The 20,044-nt window shown below is 66.3% G+C and overlaps 1 protein-coding gene across 1 annotated transcript; it reads right to left on the bottom strand.

The window, feature by feature from the left end:
- Positions 1-2,567: 2,567 nt before the first annotated feature.
- On the bottom strand, positions 2,568-12,335 carry RASIP1 (Ras interacting protein 1). The gene is given in 13 exon segments (XM_068179021.1): positions 2,568-2,746; positions 3,963-4,110; positions 4,822-4,994; positions 5,859-6,053; positions 6,056-6,098; positions 7,256-7,365; positions 7,776-7,927; positions 8,379-8,416; positions 8,849-9,499; positions 9,550-9,633; positions 10,057-10,415; positions 10,766-11,400; positions 12,168-12,335. Coding segments are annotated over 13 exon segments (2,886 nt in total). The 5' UTR covers positions 12,302-12,335; the 3' UTR covers positions 2,568-2,582.
- Positions 12,336-20,044: the final 7,709 nt, after the last annotated feature.

Here is a 20,044-nt window from a genome sequence, read left to right as displayed (position 1 = left end):
CCCTTCTCCCCCCCTCCCCCCCCCCCAGAGCGGCAGCTGTGGGTGGAAGAGGGGCAGGACCTGGTGCTGGACTGCGCCCTGCCCTGGCACGGGGCGTCCCACGGCGCCAAGACCTACAGCTTCTACCGGGTAACGCCCGCCCCCTCCCCAAATTCCGGCCGGGACCCCCCCCGGGCCGCCCCGACCCCCCAAAAAAAAAAAAAAAATCCTCAAAACGCCCCCGCTTATCTCTCCCCCCCGCTTCCAGGGCCTGGCAGCGGCCGGGGCGGCTCCGGAGCCCCCCGAGCCCCCTCCCCAAAGTGGGGGGGCGGCTGCGGAGCCCCCCTCGCGCCCCCCGCCCGCGGAGCGGCTCCTGCGGAGCGGCCCCGAGCCGGTGCTGGTGTGGAAGGAGGCGGCGGCGGCGGCGGGCGGGCGCTACCGGTGCCTGATGCGGGGCCCCGCCGGGCAGGTGGGCTCGCAGCTGAGCTTCAACGTCACCGGTGAGCGCCCGAAAGACCCCCGAGAGACCCCCGAAATGTCCCCTAAACAGCGCCGAGAGACCCCCGAAATGAACCCTAAACAGCCCCGAAATGAACCCTAAACACCCCCGAAAGACCCCCGAAATGAACCCTAAACAGCCCCGAGAGACCCCCGAAATGAGCCCTAAACAGCGCCGAGAGACCCCCGAAATGAACCCTAAACAGCCCCGAGAGACCCCCGAAATGAACCCTAAACAGCCACGAGAGACCCCCGAAATGTCCCCAAAATGTCCCCGAGAAACCCCCAAAGCATCCCTGAGATTCCCCCCGCGACCCCTTCCCAAAATCCCCCAGGACCCCCTAAAATCCCTCCAGAACCCCCCCAAAATCCCCCCGGGACAAAAAATCCTCCAGGACCCCCCCCCCAAAAATCTCCCAGAACCCCCCCAAAATCCCCCAGAGACCCCCAAAATCCCCCAGGACCCCCCAGATCCCGCCGGGACCCCAAAATCCCCCCGGGACACCCCAAAATCCCCAGGACCCCCCAGATCCCGCCGGGACCCCCAAAATCCCCCCGGGACACCCCAAAATCCCCCTCCTCCCCCCAGCCCCCTCCCCAAATGACCGCCGCCCCTCCCCCCGCAGTCCTGCCCCGCCCGGGGGTCCCCGGCGAGGCCCCGCCCCCCCCCCCGCGCCCCCCCCCGGGGGGCTCCCCCCGGCCGCGCTCGCCGCTGTCGCCGTCACGACTATCGCGACAGTGCTGGGGGGCCGCGGGCATCGCTTGGTGAGGCCGGGGGGATCCTGGGGGGTTCTGGGGGGTTCTGGGGGGATTTTTGGAGGTCCTGGAGGGATTTTGGGGGGTCCCGGGAGGATTCTGGGGGGATCCGAGGGGATTTGGGGAGTCCTGGGGGGATTTTTGGGGGGGTGCTGGAGGGATTTTTGGAGGTTCTGGGGGGATTTTTGGAGGTCCTGGAGGGATTTTGGGGGGTCCCGAGAGGATTCTGGGGGGATCCGAGGGGATTTGGGGAGTCCTGGGGGGATTTTTGGGGGGTGCTGGAGGGATTTTGGGGGGTCCTGGAGGGATTTTGGGGGGTCTCGGGGCGATTTTGGGAGGTTCTGGAGGGATTTTGGGGGGTTCCTGGAGGATTTTAGGGGGGTCCTGGGAGGATTTTTGGGGGTTTCGGGGCAATTTTGGGGCGTAGAGGAATAAGCCACGCCCATTCACAAGACCGCGCCCATTCGAGGCGTGGCTTGTAGCTCTAAGCCACGCCCCCACTCTGGCCCCGCCCCCAGGTTCTGCTTCCGGCGCGCGCAGCCGCGGGGGGCGCGGGGGACCCCCCCCCCCAATAAAGGAGCCGTGACCCCCCCCGAACCCCGGAGATTTGGGGGGTCCCAGGGGGGGCTGGGGGGGCTCGGAGGGGTTGGAGGGGATTTGGGGGGGGGTCCCGACACTGAAACCCCCCCGGGACACCCCAAAATCACCCCAGGACCCCCCAAAACCCGATCAGGACACCCCAAAACCCCCCAGGACCCCCCAGAATCTCCCCGGGACCCCCTAAAATCCCCTCAGGATCCCCCAAGACCCCATCAGGAACCCCGGGACCCCCAAAACCCCCCCCAGGATCTCCTAAAATCCCCCCGGGACCCCCAAAATCCCCAAGGACCCCCCCAAAATCCCCCGGGACCCCCCAAATCCCCCTCAGGACCCCCAAACTATCCCAAGGACCCCCCCAAAACCCCTCAGGAGCCCCCCAGAACCCCCAAGGACCCCCCCAAAATCCCCCCAGGGTGCCCCAAAATCCTCCCAGGGCCCCCTAAAATCCCCCAGGACCCCCCAAAACCTCTCCAGGACCCCCAAAAATGGCCCAAAATCCCCCCCGGACCCTCCAAAATGCCCCCCAAACCCCCTCAGGACCCCCCAGATCCCCCCAGGACCCCCGCGGACACCGATGTCACCATTACACCTTTATTTGGGGGGAGGGGTCACACACGGAGACCCCTCCCCGCCACTGGGGACCCCCCTCACCCCCGGGGGGGGGAATTTGGGGGGGGGTCCCAGAGAATCGGGGGGTGCTTCCAGGGGGTTTGGGGGGTCCCGGGGTTTTGGGGGGCCCCGGGGGGGTCTCAGGGGTCGGCGCCCCCCCCCTCGAGCTGCCAGAGGCGGCGGCGGATTTTGAGGAGGGGGCGCAGGAGCCCCCCCGGGCCCAGCGGGACCCCAGGGCCCAGGCGGAAGCCGCGGGTGGGCAGCAGCAGCGGGGGGTGCTCGGAAAAACTCTCGAAGATGTCACCTGGGGGACATGGGGGACATTGGGGGGACACTGGGGACACTGGGGGGACACTGGGGACACTGGGGGGACACTGGGGGGGACACTGGGGGGACACTGGGGGGACTGGAGACATTGGGGACACTGAGGGGACATTGGGGACACTGGGGGGACACTGGGGACAGCAGGGACACATTGGGGGACATTGGGGGGACACTGGGGGGACACTGGGGACACTGGGGGGACATTGGGGACAGCAGGGACACATTGGGGACACTGGGGGGACATTGGGGGGACAGCAGGGACACTGGGGGGACATGGGGGACACTGAGGGGACACTGGGGACACTGGGGACATTGGGGGGACATTGGGGACATTGGGGGGTGACTGGGGACATTGGGGGGACATTGGGGACACTGGGGACACAATGGGGGGTTGGGGGTGACAAGGGGAGCAGAAGGGTGACACGGGGGGTGACAGGGAGAGGTGACACAGGGTGTGGCAGAGGAGGGTGACACAGGTGACACAGGGTGTGGCACAGGTGACACAGGGTGTGGCACAGCGACACAGGTGACACAGGGTGTGGCACAGCGACACAGAGGGTGACGGGGGGTGCGGCACAGGTGACACGGGGTGTGGCACAGGTGACACAGGGTGTGGCACAGGTGACACGGGGTGTGGCACAGGTGACACAGGGTGTGGCACAGGTGACACAGAGGGTGACAGGGGTGCGGCACAGGTGACACGGGGTGTGGCACAGCGACACAGAGGGTGACGGGGGTGTGGCACAGGTGACACAGGGTGTGGCACAGGTGACAGGGGGTGTGGCACAGGTGACACAGAGGGTGACAGGGGTGCGGCACAGGTGACACGGGGTGTGACACAGGTGACACAGGTGACAGGGGGTGTGGCACAGGTGACACAGGTGACACAGGTGACAGGGGGTGTGGCACAGTGACAGGTGACACGGGGGTGTGACACAGGTGACACAGGTGACAGGGGGTGTGGTGCAGGTGACACAGGGTGTGACACAGGTGACACAGGTGACACAGCGACACAGAGGGTGACGGGGGTGCGGCACAGGTGACACAGGTGACACAGGTGACACGGGGTGTGACACAGGTGACACAGGTGACACAGGTGACACAGGTGACAGGGGGTGTGGTGCAGGTGACACAGGGTGTGACACAGGTGACACAGGTGACACGGCGACACAGAGGGTGACGGGGGTGCGGCACACCTGCGGCCGCGGCGGCGCTCTCCTCGGGGCCGGGGCTCCACGCGGGCGGCGCGGCGCGGCCGCGGCCCAGCCGGTAGTGCCGCAGGACGTGGTGCAGCTGCGCCGGCGACAGCGCCGGGAACTCGGCGCGCAGCCGCGCCCAGGTGGCCTTGGGGACACGGGGGACGCGCTGGCACCCGGCCCGCACGGCCCCGCCGGGCGCTCTGCCCTCCCCAGGTGTGCCCAGGTACCCGCAGGTGTGCTCCCAGGTGCCCCAAGTGTGTCCCCAGGTGTGCTCCCAGGTGCCCCAGGTGTGCCCAGGTGTGTCCCTGGATATCCCCAGGTGTGCCCAGGTCTCCCCAGGTGTACCCAGGTGTTCCCAGGTGTGTCCCTAGATGTGCCCAGGTGTGTCCAGGTCTCCCCAGGTGTGCCCAGGTGTGTCCCTAGATATCTCCAGGTGTGCCCAGGTGTGCCAGGTGTGCCCCCAGGTGTGCCCAGGTCTCCCCAGGTGTTCCCAGGTGTGCCCAGGTCTCCCCAGGTGTGCCCAGGTGTGCCTAGGTGTGTCCCTAGATGTGCCCAGGTGTGCCCATGTGTGCCCAGGTCCCCCCAGGTGTGCCCAGGTGTTCCCAGGTGTGTCCGTAGATGTGCCCACGTGTACCCAGGTGTGCCGAGGTGTGCCCAGGTGTGCCCAGGTGTGCCCAGGTCCCCCCAGGTGTGCCCAGGTGTGCCCAGGTGTGTCCCTAGATGCGCCCAGGTGTTCCCAGGTGTGTCCCTAGATGTGCCCAGGTGCCCCCAGGTGTGCCCAGGTGTGCCCAGGTGTGTCCCTAGATGCGCCCAGGTGTGCCCAGGTGTGCCCAGGTGTGCCCAGGTGTGCTCCCACCTGCTCCAGGCAGCCGCGGGGGGTGCTCAGCAGGTTGGCGGTGGCCGAGAGCTTGCGGAAGAAGTCGCCGGCGATGTCGCCCAGGCCGAGGGCGCCCAGCCCGTCCAGCAGCAGGTCCAGGTTGGTGCGGAGCCGCACGCCCACCCACCACTGGAAGAACGGCCCCGCGCTGCCTGCGCCGGCGAGCGCGGGCGCGTTCAGACGCTTCGCGCTTCTTGGGGATTTTTGTCACATCTTTTCCTGATTTTTTTCACTTTTTTTTTGGATTTTTTACAGATTTTTTACAGATTTTCTAGGATGATTTTCAGATGTTTTTTAAGATTTTTTTGTATTTTTGTCAGATTTTTTTCAGATTTTTTTTAACTTTTGTTCTAACTTTGAGGTTTTCTGGAGGGGTGATTTTTGGTTGATTTTGGGATGATTTTGGGGTGATTTTTGGGGTGATTTTTGGGGTTTTTCGGGACTCTCTCCCGCCCGCGGATGTCGCCGCTTCCGGCGGCTCCCGCCCGGGGACAAAGGCAGGAAATGGGGCGGGGGAGGGGAGGCGGCGGGGCTGGGACCCCCGGGGGTCCCCCCCAAAATCCAATCCTGGCAGTGACCCCCCCCAGGGACCCTCGGAGCCACCCCGAACTCCCCAAATCCACGCAAAACCCCCCAAATCCCAAAATTCCCCCAAATCCCCCCCAAATCCTCCCAAAGCCACTAATTCTCCCCCAAATCCCCCTTAAACCCCCCAAATCCCCTCTAAATCCCCCAAAATCCCCCCAAATTTCCTCTAAACCCCCCAAATCCCCTCTAAACCCCCAAAAATCCCCCCAAAATTTCCTCTAAACCCCCCAAATCCCCTCTAAACCCCCATACCCTGCCCCAAATCCCCCTTTTAAACCCCCCAAATTCCCCTCTAAACCTCCCGAATCTCCCCAAATCCCCTCTAAACCCCCCAAAATCCCCTCTAAATCCCCCAAATGCCCCCTAAACCCCCCAAATCCCCCCAACTCCCCCCCCAAACCCCCCGAAATCCCCCCCCAAACGCCCACCTTTCTCCATGAGGGTGTTGAAGAGCGAGGCGTTGGAGAAGAAGAACAGGTAGCCGAAGGTCTGGGACGCCAGGTCGGGGTGCAGGCGGCACTCCCGCGTGAGCCCCAGCACGGCCCCGAACACGGCCAGCGGCGGCCGCAGCCCCTCGGGGACCCCCCCCAGGTCCGGCCCGGCCCGCGGCTCCCCGGCCCCACGAACGGGTTGGTGTCCAGCAGGGTGGGCAGGGCCGAGTACAGGGTCTGGGGAGGGGGGGTTTGGGGTCACAGAGGGGATTTGGGGGGGATTTGTGGTCACAGGGGGGATTTGGGGGGGATTTGGGGGTCACAGAGGGGATTTGGGGGGATTTGGGGGGATTTGGTGTCCAGCAGGGCGGGCAGGACCGAGTACAGGGTCTGGGGAGGGGGGGTTTGGGGTCACAGAGGGGATTTGGGGGGGATTTGGGGGTCACAGAGGGGATTTGGGGGGATTTGGTGTCCAGCAGGGCGGGCAGGGCCGAGTACAGGGTCTGGGGAGGGGGGTTTGGGGTCACAGAGGGGATTTGGGGGGGATTTGGGGGTCACAGAGGGGATTTGGGGGGGATTTGGTGTCCAGCAGGGCGGGCAGGGCCGAGTACAGGGTCTGGGGAGGGGGGTTTGGGGTCACAGAGGGGATTTGGGGGGATTTGGGGGGATTTGGTGTCCAGCAGGGCGGGCAGGGCCGAGTACAGGGTCTGGGGAGGGGGGTTTGGGTCACAGAGGGGATTTGGGGGGGATTTGGGGTCACAGAGGGGATTTGAGGGGGATTTGGGGGTCACAGAGGGGATTTGGGGGGATTTGGGGGGCTTAGAGGGGATTTGGGGGGATTTGGTGTCCAGCAGGGCGGGCAGGGCCGAGTACAGGGTCTGGGGAGGAGGGTTTGGGGTCACAGAGGGGATTTGGGGGGGATTTGGGGGATTTGTGGGGTTTAGAGGGGATTTGGGGGGATTTTGGGGGTTTAGAGGGGATTTAGAGGGGATTTGATGGTGTTTGGGTGATTTGGAGGGGATTTGTTGTTTTTGGGGGGGGGGGGGGGTCCGAAAGGGGTTTGGGGGTATTTGGGGAGACTTGAGGGGGATTTTGGGTGGTTTGGGGAGGATTTGAGGTGTCTCAGAGGGGTTTGAGGGGTCGCTGAGTGGCTTTGTGGAGGTTTGGGGAGGATTTGGGGAGTTTAGGGGGGATTTGGGGGGTTTAGAGGGGGATTTAGAGGGGATTTGGGGGGTTTAGAGGGGGATTTAGAGGGGATTTGGGGGTGTTTGGGTGATTTGGAGGGGATTTGGGGCTGTTTGGGGGGGTGCAGCCGGGTGAATTTCGGGTTTCCCCAGGTGAATTTCGGGACCCCCGGGCGAGATTCGGGGGGCCCTGCGGGGTTTTGGGGTCACCTTGGTCAGGTAATAGACGCTCTGCTGGAACGTGGACATGATGACCTCGTCCAGCACCCCCAGAGCCTCGTCACAGCTCTCCAGGTCCCGCTCCAACTCCGGGCACGGCCCTAAATCCCGGGGATTCACCCCAAAACGTGGGATAAACCCCCAAAACGCGAGATAAACCCCAAAACCCGGGGTCAGCTCCCAAAATCCGGGGTAAACCCCTAAATTCCTCCAGGAATCCCCCCAAAAATCCCAGTACGGCCCCAAAAGCCCCCCGGTGTGGCCACAGAGCCGTCCCGGAGCCCTCCCAGCCCCTCCCAGTAAGTCCCAGCTGCTCCCAGTCTATCCCAGTCCTCTCTAATCTTCTCCCAGTCCCTCCCAGTCCATCCCAGTCCCTCCCAGTCCACCCCAAATCTCCTCTTGCATTGGCTTCCTTTGACTCCCAGTCCCTCCCAGTCCCTCCCATTCCATCCCCGTCGCTCCCAGTCCCTCCCAGTCGCTCCCAGTCCCTCCCAGTCGCCCCCAGCGCCACCTTCGATGTCCAGCTCGCGCTCCAGGCCCTGCAGGTGGCCCTGGGCCAGGTTCAGCAGCTCCACGGCGTTGGCCAGCCAGAGCAGCAGCGGCCGCAGGTCCGAGCTGACCGCGGCCAGGTCCAGCGCGGGGGGGGGGTCCCCGTCCGGGGGGCTGGGGGGGCACCCCGAAAATTGGGAGGGGCTTGGTGGGGGGGGTGGGGGTCCCAGAGGTGCTTTGGGGGTCTCTGGGTGGAGGTTTTGTGTTTTGGGGGTCTCTGGGAGGAGGTTTTGGGTTTTGGGGTGGTTTTGGGGGTCTCTGGGCAGAGGTTTTGGGGTGGTTTTGGGTGGAGGTTTTGGGTTTTGGGGTGGTTTTGGGGGTCTCTGGGCAGAGGTTTTGGGGTGGTTTTGGGTGGAGGTTTTGGGTTTTGGGGTGGTTTTGGGGTCTCTAGGCAGAGGTTTTTGGGGTGGTTTTGGGGTCTCTGGGCAGAGGTTTTTGGGGTGGTTTTGGGGGTCTCTGGGTGGAGGTTTTGGGTTTTGGGGTGGTTTTGGGTGGAGGTTTTGGGTTTTGGGGTGGTTTTGGGGTCTCTGGGCAGAGGTTTGGGGTGGTTTTGGGGGTCTCTCACCTCTCCGGCTGCCGGTCCCCAATTTCCTTGATTTTCTCCTGCCAGGAGAGACCGAGGGACTCCCTCAGTGCCCCAGCACAGCCCAGTATGGCCCAGTATAGTCCCAGTATCACCCCCAGTTCAGTCCCAGCATGGCCCCAGTATCCCTCCCAGTTCGGTCCCTCCACGTCCCCCATATCCCCCATTTCCTGCTATTTCCCCCAATCCCCCCGACATCCCCAACGCCCCCACAACGTCCCCCAAATGTCCCCGATGTCCCCCGGACGTCCCCTCGGTGTTCCCAATGTCCCCTCAGTGTCCCAAATGTCCCCGATGTCCCCCGATGTCCCCGCGCTCACCCAGACCGTCTCCCGCGGCATCCCGGCCACCCTGCCCATATCCCCCCAGTATCCCTCAATTCTCCCCAATTCCTCCCATCCTCCCGATGTCCCCCCGATGTCCCCGATGTCCCCCGATGTCCCCGCGCTCACCCAGACCGTCTCCCGCAGCATCCCGGCCACCCTGCCCAGCAGCTCCGGGAAATGTCCCGCCGGGAACTCGCGGGCCGCGTGGTCCAGGCACAGCCCCAGGAGGAAGGCGGGGGCCAGAGCCCCCAAATCCTCGCCGGGATCCCCCCCCGGGGACCCCTCCCCCGAATCCCCGCCGGGACCCCCCCCCAAATCCATGTCCAGGATGTCCCTGAGCAGCGTGCCCTCGTCCTGGGGCCGGTAGCGCAGCTCGGCTCTCGGGCTCTCCAGAGCCTCCCTGAGCACGTCCCGCCGCTCCCGGGGGCTCCTCCCGCACCCCGCGCACCCCAGCACCCCCAAAATCCCCAGGGACGCGCGGGGGGGCGGCACCCACGGGGGTCTGACCCCCTCCCCGATCCGGGGGTCTTTGTAGAGCAGCAGGACGTGCTCCCCCAGCCCCAAAAGGTCGCCGGGGTTTAGGGGCGCCCGGCGGAGCAGCGGGGACCCGTTGAGGGTGGCGGGGGCGCCCCGAAAAGGCCGCACGGTGGCGGAGGGGGGGTCCCCGCCGGGGTCGCCCCCTCCCCCGGGGGCGGCCTGCACGAGGCAGTGGCGGGGGAGGATGTCGGGGGCGCTCAGGAAGGTGTCGACCACCGAAAACGGCCCCGAATCCGATTTCTGGGGGGCGTCCGGGGGTTTCGGGGGTGGGCGGGGGGGTTTCGGGGCACCCCCCCCGGTTTGTCGGGGCCCCCCCGGCGCTCGGAGCGCCCGAAGATGTGCTGGGGACGGGTCATGACGTAAAGGACGAAGTCCTGCGGGGGGGGAAAAAAGGGGTTCAGGGGGGGAAGTTTGGGGTGAAAAAGGGGGGTTTGAGGGGTAAAGAAGGGGATTGGGAGGGGGCAACGAAAATGGGAAAATTTGAGGGGCCGGCCATGGTTTTCTGGTTGGTTTTTTTTTTGTTTTGGGGTGGTGGGAAAAGGAAGCCCCTGGCAGAGTTTTTCCGGGGTGTAAAATCAGATGAAGATTTTACTGATTCCCTGATTCCAGGATTCCTCCTGATTCCACCAAAGGAACTTTTACGGGTGGGTGGGAAGGGGAGGGGGGGGTCAGGAAGAAAGGAAAGGTTTTTTTGGAGCCGTTTTTGGGGTGGTTTCGCTGGGATCGGGGGCTCATTCGGAAGGGCCGGGGGTGGGGGGGGTGTCACTTTTTTGGGGGGTTTTTCTGTCTTTTCTCACCTCCTTGCCGTAACCCTGCAGCAGCAGGAAATAGGGGCGGTCCTGGGGGGGCTGGATCAGGCACTGCGACAGCAGCTCCAGGCTTGGACCCCCGTCCCCGGGGGGGGTCCCGGTGTCCGGGGGGGTCCCCGAGGCTCCCGGGGGTCCCGCGGGGGGGCTCCCGGCGGCGGCGTCGCCCCCCGCCAGGCTCAGGGCTTTGCGCTGTCGCCGCCGCGTGCTCAGGTTCATGTCGCTGATGCTGCGGCGCATGGCGGGGGTGGGGTCCCGGGGGTCGCGGGGGTCGCGGGCCGGGGGCGCGGGACCCCCCGAGGCAGCCCGGGAGCGGTTCCGGTGGAGGCGGCGGGGCTGGGGGGGCAGCCCTGGGAAAAGGGGGAGGGCGACAAGGGGACAAGAATGGGGACGTCGGTGGCGTTCGGGAGGGGGACACGCGATGGTGGCACCGCGGGAATGTGGGGAGGGGGCTTGGGGGGGATAAGAGGGAGACTTCCCCCCCCCCTTCAGGGGACATTCCGGGGGTGACAGCAACGGGACACGAAGAGGACAGGACCCCGCTTAATTATTTGGGGGGTTAGAGGGGATTTGGGGGGTTTAGAGGGGATTTGGGGGGTTAGAGGGGATTTGGGGGGTTAGAGGGGATTTTGGGGGGGATTTGGTGTCCAGTGGCCGTGCCAGGGTGGCCACCACCCCTCCGGGCCCCGTCGCCACTCACCGGCGCTGTCCCCATCGTCGCCGCCGGCGTCCCCCGCCCTCTCCAGGTCCTGCCTGCGGCGGATCTCGAAGCGCCGCGACCACCCCGCCTTGGGCTTCCAGAGCTCCTGCAGCACCAGCGGCCGCTCCCAGTCGCCCACCTCGCGCAGGTGCTCGCCCTGCCACCCCCCTCCTCCGCCAGCTCCGCCGCCGCCGCCGCCGGGCCGCCCCACGACGTCGCAGAGGGCGAATTGCCCGAAATCGTCGGGATTGAGCCCGTAGCGCTCCAGCGCCTCGCGGACGAGCTGGCGAGCGCTGGAGCGCGGCGTGGCCAGCACGCTCTTGTAGTTGGCCCCCCGGGAGATGGCCCCGCCGAAGATCTTGAGGATGCACGGCGGCTGCTGCGGGCCCGCGGCCGCGCCGCCCGCCGGGGCCAGCAGGTCGCCCGAGGGCTCGCGGAGCTCGGCCAGCTTCTTCTCGCTGGCCCAGCGGCTGGCGCTGGTGGCGCTGGCGGCGCTGGTGGCGCTGGTGGCGCGGTGGAAGAGGTGGGACAGGCGCTTGTGGCGGGGCGGTTTGGCTTTGGCGGGCGCCGCGGTGGTGGCCGGGCGGGGGTCCGAGGGGTCGCTGGCGCGGCTGGGGGTGTCCGAGGAGGTGGAGCTGGGGCGGGAGAAAGGGGGTTCAGGGGACAGAAATGGGGTTAAAGGGGAGGAAATGGGGGGAAATGGGGTTAAAGGGGGGGAAATGGGGAAAAAAGGGATAAAGGGGGGAGAAAATGGGGGGAAATGGGATTAAAGGGGGCGGAAATGGGGGAAAATGGGGGAAAATAGCGTTAAAGGGGAGGAAATGGGGAAAAATGGGGTTAAAGGCGGGGGGAAATTGGGAAAAAGGGATAAAGGGGGGAGAAAATGGGGGGAAATGGGATTAAATGGGGGAAAATGGGGGAAAATAGGGTTAAGGGGGGGAAATGGGGGGAAATGGGATTAAGGGAAGGGGAAATGGGGGAAAAGGGGATTTAGGCAGAAAAAAAGGGGGACAACGGGGGGAAATGGGATTAAGGGGGAAAACTGGGGGGAAATGGGATTAAAGGAGGGGAGAAATGGTGGAAATGGGATTAAAGGGGGGAAAAAACAGGGGAAATGGAATTAAAGGCGGGAGAAATGGGGAAAAACGGGATTAAGGAGGGGAAATGGAATTAAGGGGGGCGAATGGGGGAAAATGGGATTAAAGGGGGAAAAAACAGGGGGAAACGGGATTAAAGGTGGAAAAAAGTGGTGGAAAAAGCCCAAACAGGTGGATCTGGGCTGGGAAAGGTGGGGTTGGGGGGGGAATGGGAGGAAAAAAGGGGGAAAAGGGAAGGAAATCCCCCGAGCAGGTGGACCCAGGGAGGGGATCCGGGGGGACCTGGGGCAGTTCTGGGGTCGCACCGGACGGAGCCGGCGCTGGGCCAGCGGCGGCTCATCTTGGCCAGGCGTTTTTTGGGGGAGTTGATCCAGAGCCCCACGGGGAAATGGAGCTTCCCGAAGCGGGGCGAGCCCTCCTTGCGCTCCTCGGGCAGCATCGCCTGGGAGACGCGGGGGGAGGAAAGGGGCGATTTTGGGGCACCCTCCCGAGACCCCACATTCCAGCAGCAGCCCCCGACTCCTCAAATCCCAGCTTTGACCCTCCCAGAACCCCCCCTTTTTCCACCCGTTTTTTTCCTGCAGGACTCCTCAAACTCCACCCGGCAGACCCCCCTCCTTTCCCACCCTTTTCTCCCCAAAAACTCTTTTTTGGGTTTTTTTTTTTCCCTTCAGGATCCCCCAGACTCCACCCGGGACCCTCCAACCCTCCTTTTTCCGCCTTTTTCCCTCCCTTTTCCCCTCTTTTTCCACCCTTTGTCCCCCCCAGCCCCCCCCTTTTCCCACCTTTTACCCCCCCAGGACCCCCAAAAGCCGCCCCTTACCCCGGTGCCGGCTCCCCGCGGCCTCTGCGGTGCCGAATTCCCGAATTCCCGGAGAATTCCCCAAATCCCGGTTTCCCGGGGAGGGGGGGGGGGGCAGGAAGGGCCGAGCCGGGCCAGGAAATCGGGGTGGGGGGGCCGGGAAGGGCGGGGGGAGGGGACGGGCCGGAGCCACCGGCACCGGGGGGGGGGGAGGGGAGGGGAAGGGGAGCCCCTCACCCCCAAACTGGGGGGGTCCTGGGACCCCCGGGACTCACCTGGGGCCGGGGAAAGGAGGGTGGGGGGCGCCCAAGGCCACAGGGGTGACCCCAGACCCACCCAAGGGGTGCTCGGAACCCCCAGAGGGACCCCAGAGCCACAAGAGAGACCCCAGAGCCCGTCACGGACCCCTCAGGGTGACCCCAGAGAGACCCCAGACCCCTCTGAGGGACCCCAGACCCCTCACGGACCCCTCAGGGTGACCCCAGAGAGACCCCAGACCCCTCTGAGGGACCCCAGACCCCTCACGGACCCCTCAGGGTGACCCCAGAGAGACCCCAGACCCCTCTGAGGGACCCCAGACCCCTCACGGACCCCTCAGGGTGACCCCAGAGAGACCCCAGACCCCTCTGAGGGACCTCAGACCCCTCACGGACCCCTCAGGGTGACCCCAGAGACACCCCAGACCCCCCTGAGGGACCCCAGACCCCCCAGAGAGACTCTAGACTCCTCCATGTCCCCTCAGGGTGACCCCAGACCCCTCAGGGTGACCCCAGACCCCTCCTTGTCCCCTCTGGATGACCCCATCCCCCTCAGGGTGACCCCAGACCCCTCCATGTCCCCTCAGGGTGACCCCAGACCCCTCAGGGTGACCCCAGACCCCTCCTTGTCCCCTCAGGGTGACCCCAGACCCCTCAGGGTGACCCCAGACCCCTCCTTGTCCCCTCAGGGTGACCCCAGGCACCTCAGGGTGACCCCAGACCCCACCATGTCCCCTCTGGATGACCCCAGACCCCTCCATGTCCCCTCAGGGTGACCCCAGACCCCTCCATGCCCCCTCAGGGTGACCCCAGACCCCTCCATGTCCCCTCTGGGTGACCCCAGCCCTTCAGGGTGACCCCAGACCCCTCCATGTCCCCTCAGGGTGACCCCAGACCCCTCCATGTCCCCTCAGGGTGACCCCATCCCCCTCAGGGTGACCCCAGACCCCTCCATGTCCCCTCAGGGTGACCCCAGACCCCTCAGGGTGACCCCAGACCCCTCCATGTCCCCTCAGGGTGACCCCAGACCCCTCAGGGTGACCCCAGACCCCTCCTTGTCCCCTCAGGGTGACCCCAGACCCCTCAGGGTGACCCCAGACCCCTCCTTGTCCCCTCAGGGTGACCCCAGGCACCTCAGGGTGACCCCAGACCCCACCATGTCCCCTCTGGATGACCCCAGACCCCTCCATGTCCCCTCAGGGTGACCCCAGCCCCCTCAGGGTGACCCCAGACCCCTCCATGTCCCCTCAGGGTGACCCCAGAACCCTCCATGCCCCCTCAGGGTGACCCCAGACCCCTCAGGGTGACCCCAGACCCCTCCATGCCCCCTCAGGGTGACCCCAGACCCCTCCATGTCCCCTCTGGGTGACCCCAGCCCTTCAGGGTGACCCCAGACCCCTCCATGTCCCCTCAGGGTGACCCCAGACCCCTCAGGGTGACCCCAGACCCCTCCATGTCCCCTCAGGGTGACCCCAGACCCCTCAGGGTGACCCCAGACCCCTCCATGTCCCCTCAGGGTGACCCCAGACCCCTCAGGGTGACCCCAGACCCCTCCATGTCCCCTCAGGGTGACCCCAGACCCCTCAGGGTGACCCCAGACCCCTCCATGTCCCCTCAGGGTGACCCCAGACCCCTCAGGGTGACCCCAGACCCCTCCATGTCCCCTCAGGGTGACCCCAGACCCCTCCATGTCCCCTCAGAGTGACCCCAGACCCCTCAGGGTGACCCCAGACCCATCCATGTCCCCTCAGGGTGACCCCAGACCCCTCAGGGTGACCCCAGACCCCTCCATGCCCCCTCAGGGTGACCCCAGACCCCTCCATGCCCCCTCAGGATGACCCCAGACCCCTCCATGTCCCCTCAGGGTGACCCCAGCCCCTCACGACCCCCCCCCCAGAACCCCCTCCCTCAGAACTAGGTCCCGCCCCCTCTGCCCCACACAGCACACTGATTGGCCGAGATTTTCCCGCGTCGCCGGGCGCAAGCCAATCAGAGCAAGGGAAGGAGGAGGAGGGGCGGGGCCGGCAGGTTGTGGGCGGGAAGAGAATCGGCCAATCAGAGCGCGCGTCTTTTGGCCACGCCCCAGGAGAGTATCTAAATAAATCACGCCTTAAAGCCACGCCTCCTCCTGTGGGCCACACCCCCTCGTCGTAGCCACGCCCCCCCAGCGGCTCCGCCGCGGTCCTAAAGCCCCCCCCTGCAAAAAACCCCAAAATCTCCCCAAAACCGAGCCCTGGAGCCCCAACATCGACCTCAACCCTCAGAAAACGCCCCAAGCCGACACCAAAACCCCCTGAGAACCCAACCCAACCTTTCCTCAACCCCTGGAGCCGCAAAGCAGCCCTCAATTTCCCCCAAAACCCCCAAACTGGCCTCAAAACTCCCCCGGAGCCCCAAAAGCGGCCCCAAACCCCTGCCCGGACCCCCAAGTCCCCTCCGGACCCCAAAAAATCCGTCCCAAGCCCCTCAAAGTGCCCGTGGAGCCCCCCGGAGGCGGCGACAGCGTCAGGGACAGCGCGGTGACGGCGCCACCTCGTCCGTGCGTGCGGGACGCGGTGGTGGCAGGGACCGCGACACCTGGCGCGTCTCGGTCAGGACACGCTGGTGACAGTGACAGTGGCGGCGACAGCGACACATGACACAGTGACACAGTGACACAGTGACACAGTGACACAGTGACACAGTGACAGTGACAGCGACACTGACACAGTGACACAGTGACAGTGACAGTCGCGGCGACAGCGACACAGTGACACAGTGACACAGTGACACAGTGACAGTGACAGTGACAGCCACACTGACACAGTGAAACAGTGACAGTGACACAGTGACAGTGACACAGTGACACAGTGACACAGTGACAGTGACAGTGACAGCCACACTGACACAGTGAAACAGTGACAGTGACACAGTGACAGTGACACAGTGACACAGTGACACAGTGACAGTGACAGTGGCACAGTGACAGCGACAGTGACAGTGACACAGTGACACAGTGACAGTGACAGTGACAGTGACAGCGACACTGACACAGTGACACAGTGACACAGTGACAGTGACACAGTGACAGTGACACAGTGACACAGTGACACAGTGACAGTGACAGTGACACAGTGACAGTGGCACAGTGACAGCGACAGTGACAGTGACACAGTGACACAGTGACAGTGACAGTGACAGCGACACTGACACAGTGACACAGTGACAGTGACACAGTGACAGTGGCACAGTGACAGCGACAGTGACAGTGACACAGTGACACAGTGACAGTGACAGTGACAGCGACACTGACACAGTGACACAGTGACAGTGGCACAGTTACAGTGATACAGTGACAGTGACACTGACACAGTGACACAGTGACACAGTGACAGTGGCACAGTGACAGTGGCACAGTGACAGCGACAGTGACACTGACACAGTGACACAGTGACACAGTGACAGTGGCACAGTGACAGTGGCACAGTGACAGTGACACTGACACAGTGACACAGTGACACAGAGACACAGTGACACAGTGACAGTGGCACAGTGACAGTGGCACAGTGACAGTGACAGTGACACTGACACAGTGACACAGTGACACAGTGACAGTGGCACAGTGACAGTGACAGTGACACTGACACAGTGACACAGTGACAGTGACAGTGGCGGCGACAGCGACACAGTGACACAGTGACACAGTGACAGTGGCACAGTGACAGTGACACTGACACAGTGACAGTGAGAGTGACTTTATCAGTGACAGTGACACAGTGACAGTGACACAGTGACAGAGTGACAGTGACTTTATCAGTGACAGTGACACAGTGACAGTGACACAGTAACAGCGGCACAGTGACAGTGACACAGTGACAGTGACACAGTGACAGTGACACAGTGACAGAGTGACAGTGACTTTATCAGTGACAGCGGCACAGTGACAGTGGCACAGTGACAGTGACACAGTGACAGAGTGACAGTGACTTTATCAGTGACAGCGGCACAGTGACAGTGGCACAGTGACAGCGGCACAGTGACAGTGACACAGTGACAGTGACACAGTGACAGAGTGACAGTGACTTTATCAGTGACAGCGGCACAGTGACAGTGGCACAGTGACAGTGACAGCGGCACAGTGACAGTGACACAGTGACAGTGACAGCGGCACAGTGACAGTGACACAGTGACAGTGACTTTATCAGTGACAGCGACACAGTGGCACAGTGGCAGTGACAGTGGCACAGTGACAGTGACTTTATCAGTGACAGTGGCACAGTGACAGTGACACAGTGGCACAGTGGCAGTGACAGTGGCACAGTGACAGTGACTTTATCAGTGACAGTGGCACAGTGACAGTGACACAGTGTCACAGTGGCAGTGACAGTGGCACAGTGACAGTGACTTTATCAGTGACAGTGCCACTGCCAGCGCCACCCCGCTCTCCCGTGCCCCCCCCAGCGCTGCCACCGCCGCTGTCCCCCGTGTCCCCCCGTCCCGGCCCCGCGAGCGATGCTGGGGACGCTGCCACCCCCGGTGTCCCCCCCGTGTCCCCCCCGTGTCCCCCCCCGCCCCCCACATCCTGCCCCGCGTCACCGCCTGACGCACGGCCCGGCCCGGCCCCCCCCTCCGGGGCCACCCGGGGCGACCGCGGTGGCCACCGATTGTCCCCCCCCCCGGCCCCCAAAGCCGCGCCGGAGCTCCCGGGGGGGGCCCGCGGGACAGCGTGGGGGGGCTCCCCTTTTCCAGGGGGACTTTTCCCGGGAATTGGGGGCGGGACGGGGGTCCGGGGGGGTCCCGGTGCTGACGCAGCGCGGCGGGGCCGGGGGGGGGCCGGGGGGGCCCTGCGGCCGCCCGGGGTTTCCGCTGACGCCAGCGGGGCCCCCCCGCCCCCTTTAACCCCCCCCCCGATCCCCCCCGGGCGCTTCGCGGACCGCGGGGACGGCACCGGGACCCCCCCCGCGACCCCTCCCCACGCGCGGGGTGTCGCCAGGCTCGGGGGTGTCCCCCGCGCTCGGGGGGTGTCCCCGTGCCCGCCCCGCCCCCCGCGCCGCGGACACGCCCCCCCCGGGACCGCCCCTCCCCACCCCCCCTGTTTTCCCTCCCCCCGCCCCCCACGGGGGGTCCCGGTGCTGACGCGCGTGGGGCGAACCGGGGGGGGGGGCGCGGTGAGACATCCCGGAGGGGGGGCTGAGTCAGAGCGGGGGGGCCCGGGGGGGTCCCCACGGCCACGCGCGAGGGGAAGCGGCGGGGGGGACCCGGTGCGGGGTCGGGGTCCCCCCGGTGCCGGCCCGGTCCGGACCAGGTGCGGCCCCGGTTCACCGGGATCCCCCCCGGTGCCGGGAGCGGCGCAGTCCGGACGGCTCCGGGATCCCCGCTCGGGCCGGACCCCGCGGTACCGGTGCGGATTCGGGCTCCGGTGCCGGTTCCGGGGGCGGCCCGGTGCGGGATCGGTGTCGGCAGCGCGCGGGTCCCGGTGCGAGGCCGATCCCCGCTCGGGACCGGTTTCGGGACGACCCGGTCCAGGTGCGGCCCCGCTCCCGGTACCACCCGGGCCGTTCCCCGTACAGCCCGGGCCAGGTTCGGGGTCGATCCCGGTACTCCCGGTCCAGGTGTGACCCCGCTCCCGGTACTCCCGGTCCAGGTGCGGGACAGGTCCAGGTGCGCCCTGCTCCAGGTTCGGGTTCGCTCCCGGTACCCCCGGTGCAGGTTCGGCGCCGCTCCCGGTTCCTCCGGTGCGGGTTCGCTCCCGGTATCCCCGGTGCAGGTTCGGCCCCGCTCCCGGTTCCCCCGGTGCAGGTTCGGCCCCGCTCCCGGTACCCCCGATGCAGGTTCGGCCCCGGTCCCGGTACCCCAGGTGCAGGTTCGGCCCCGGTCCCGGCACTCCAGGTGCAGGTTCGGCCCCGCTCCCGGTACCCCCGGTGCAGGTTCGGCCCCGGTCCCGGTTCCCCAGATTCAGGTTCGGCCCCGCTCCCGGTACCCCCGGTGCAGGTTCGGTCCCAGTCCTGGCACCCCCGGTGCAGGTTCGGCCCCGCTCCCGGTTCCCCCGGTGCGGGTTCGGCCCCGCTCCCGGTTCCCCCGGTGCGGGTTCGACGCCGCTCCAGGTGCGCCCCGGCCCCCCCGCCCCAGGTGCGCCCCCGGTGCCCCTCTCCGGTCCCCGACGCCGCAGCACCGGCCCCGGTCAGCGCTGCCCCCCGCGCCCCCCCCGCCGCTCCGCGCCGCCGCAGCCGGTGCGCGGGGGTCCCTCGCTGTCCGGGGGGGGTCCCGGGGGGGTCGCGCGTGTCCGGGGGCCGCCGTGGGGGGTTTCGCTCCCCCCGGGCCGTTGCTGAATGGAAAAGCCGTGACTCAGGATGTGTCATCGGCGGCGGCCGCGGCGGCGGCTCCCGCGGGGTATAAAGGGGGCGGGCGGCGCGCCGGGCGTCACGCGGGGACACCCGGACACGCGGACACTCGGCCCGGCCGCTCCCACGCCAGTGTCCCCCCACACACGCCCCACGCGGGTGGCGCCGGGGACGCGGCCGTGACCGGGGGGGACGCGGCGGGGAGGGGACAAAGTGTGGGGGGGGGTGCGAGAGAGAGAGAGAGAGAGAGAGAGAGAGTGGGAGCGTGTCACGGCGCGTGGGGACCGTCCCGGCGAGTGGGGACCGTCCCGGCGAGTGGGGACCGTCCCGGCGAGTGGCAGCGCGACAGAGTGGCCGTGGCAGCGCGGGTGGCAGCGGGAGCGTGTGTCCCCCCCCACCCCCGAGCCCACGAGCGCGCCGGTGGCAGCGGGGACACGGCGAGCGGCAGCGTGGCCGTGGGAGAGTGTCACGGAGAGCGGCGGCGGTGTGACCGCGAGTGTGACAGCGGCGGCGTGGCCGCGGAGGTGGCGGCGTGTCGCGGCGCTTGGGAGCGGCCGTGAGCGGGTCACGCCGCGTGGGTGAGCGCGTGTCCCCCCCACGCCGCGCCGCCGCCGCCGGTGACCCTGCCGCGACACCGCCGGCGCGACCCTCCCGTGGGAGCGGGGCCCCGAGCGCGCCCGTGGGCGCCGGCGGGGCCGAGAGCGACCCCCGCCGCCCCCCGCCCGCGCCCCCCGCGCTCCCGCGTGGGTCCGGCCCCCGCCGCGCCCCGTGGGGACCCCGCGGAAGGACCCCCGCGTCCCGCC

Source organism: Anomalospiza imberbis, unplaced genomic scaffold (genome assembly GCF_031753505.1).
Source record: "Anomalospiza imberbis isolate Cuckoo-Finch-1a 21T00152 unplaced genomic scaffold, ASM3175350v1 scaffold_661, whole genome shotgun sequence".
NCBI lineage: Eukaryota > Metazoa > Chordata > Aves > Passeriformes > Viduidae > Anomalospiza > Anomalospiza imberbis.
The sequence above is the reverse complement of the archived record's forward strand: the minus strand, read 5'-3'. Positions and strand labels throughout refer to the sequence as shown.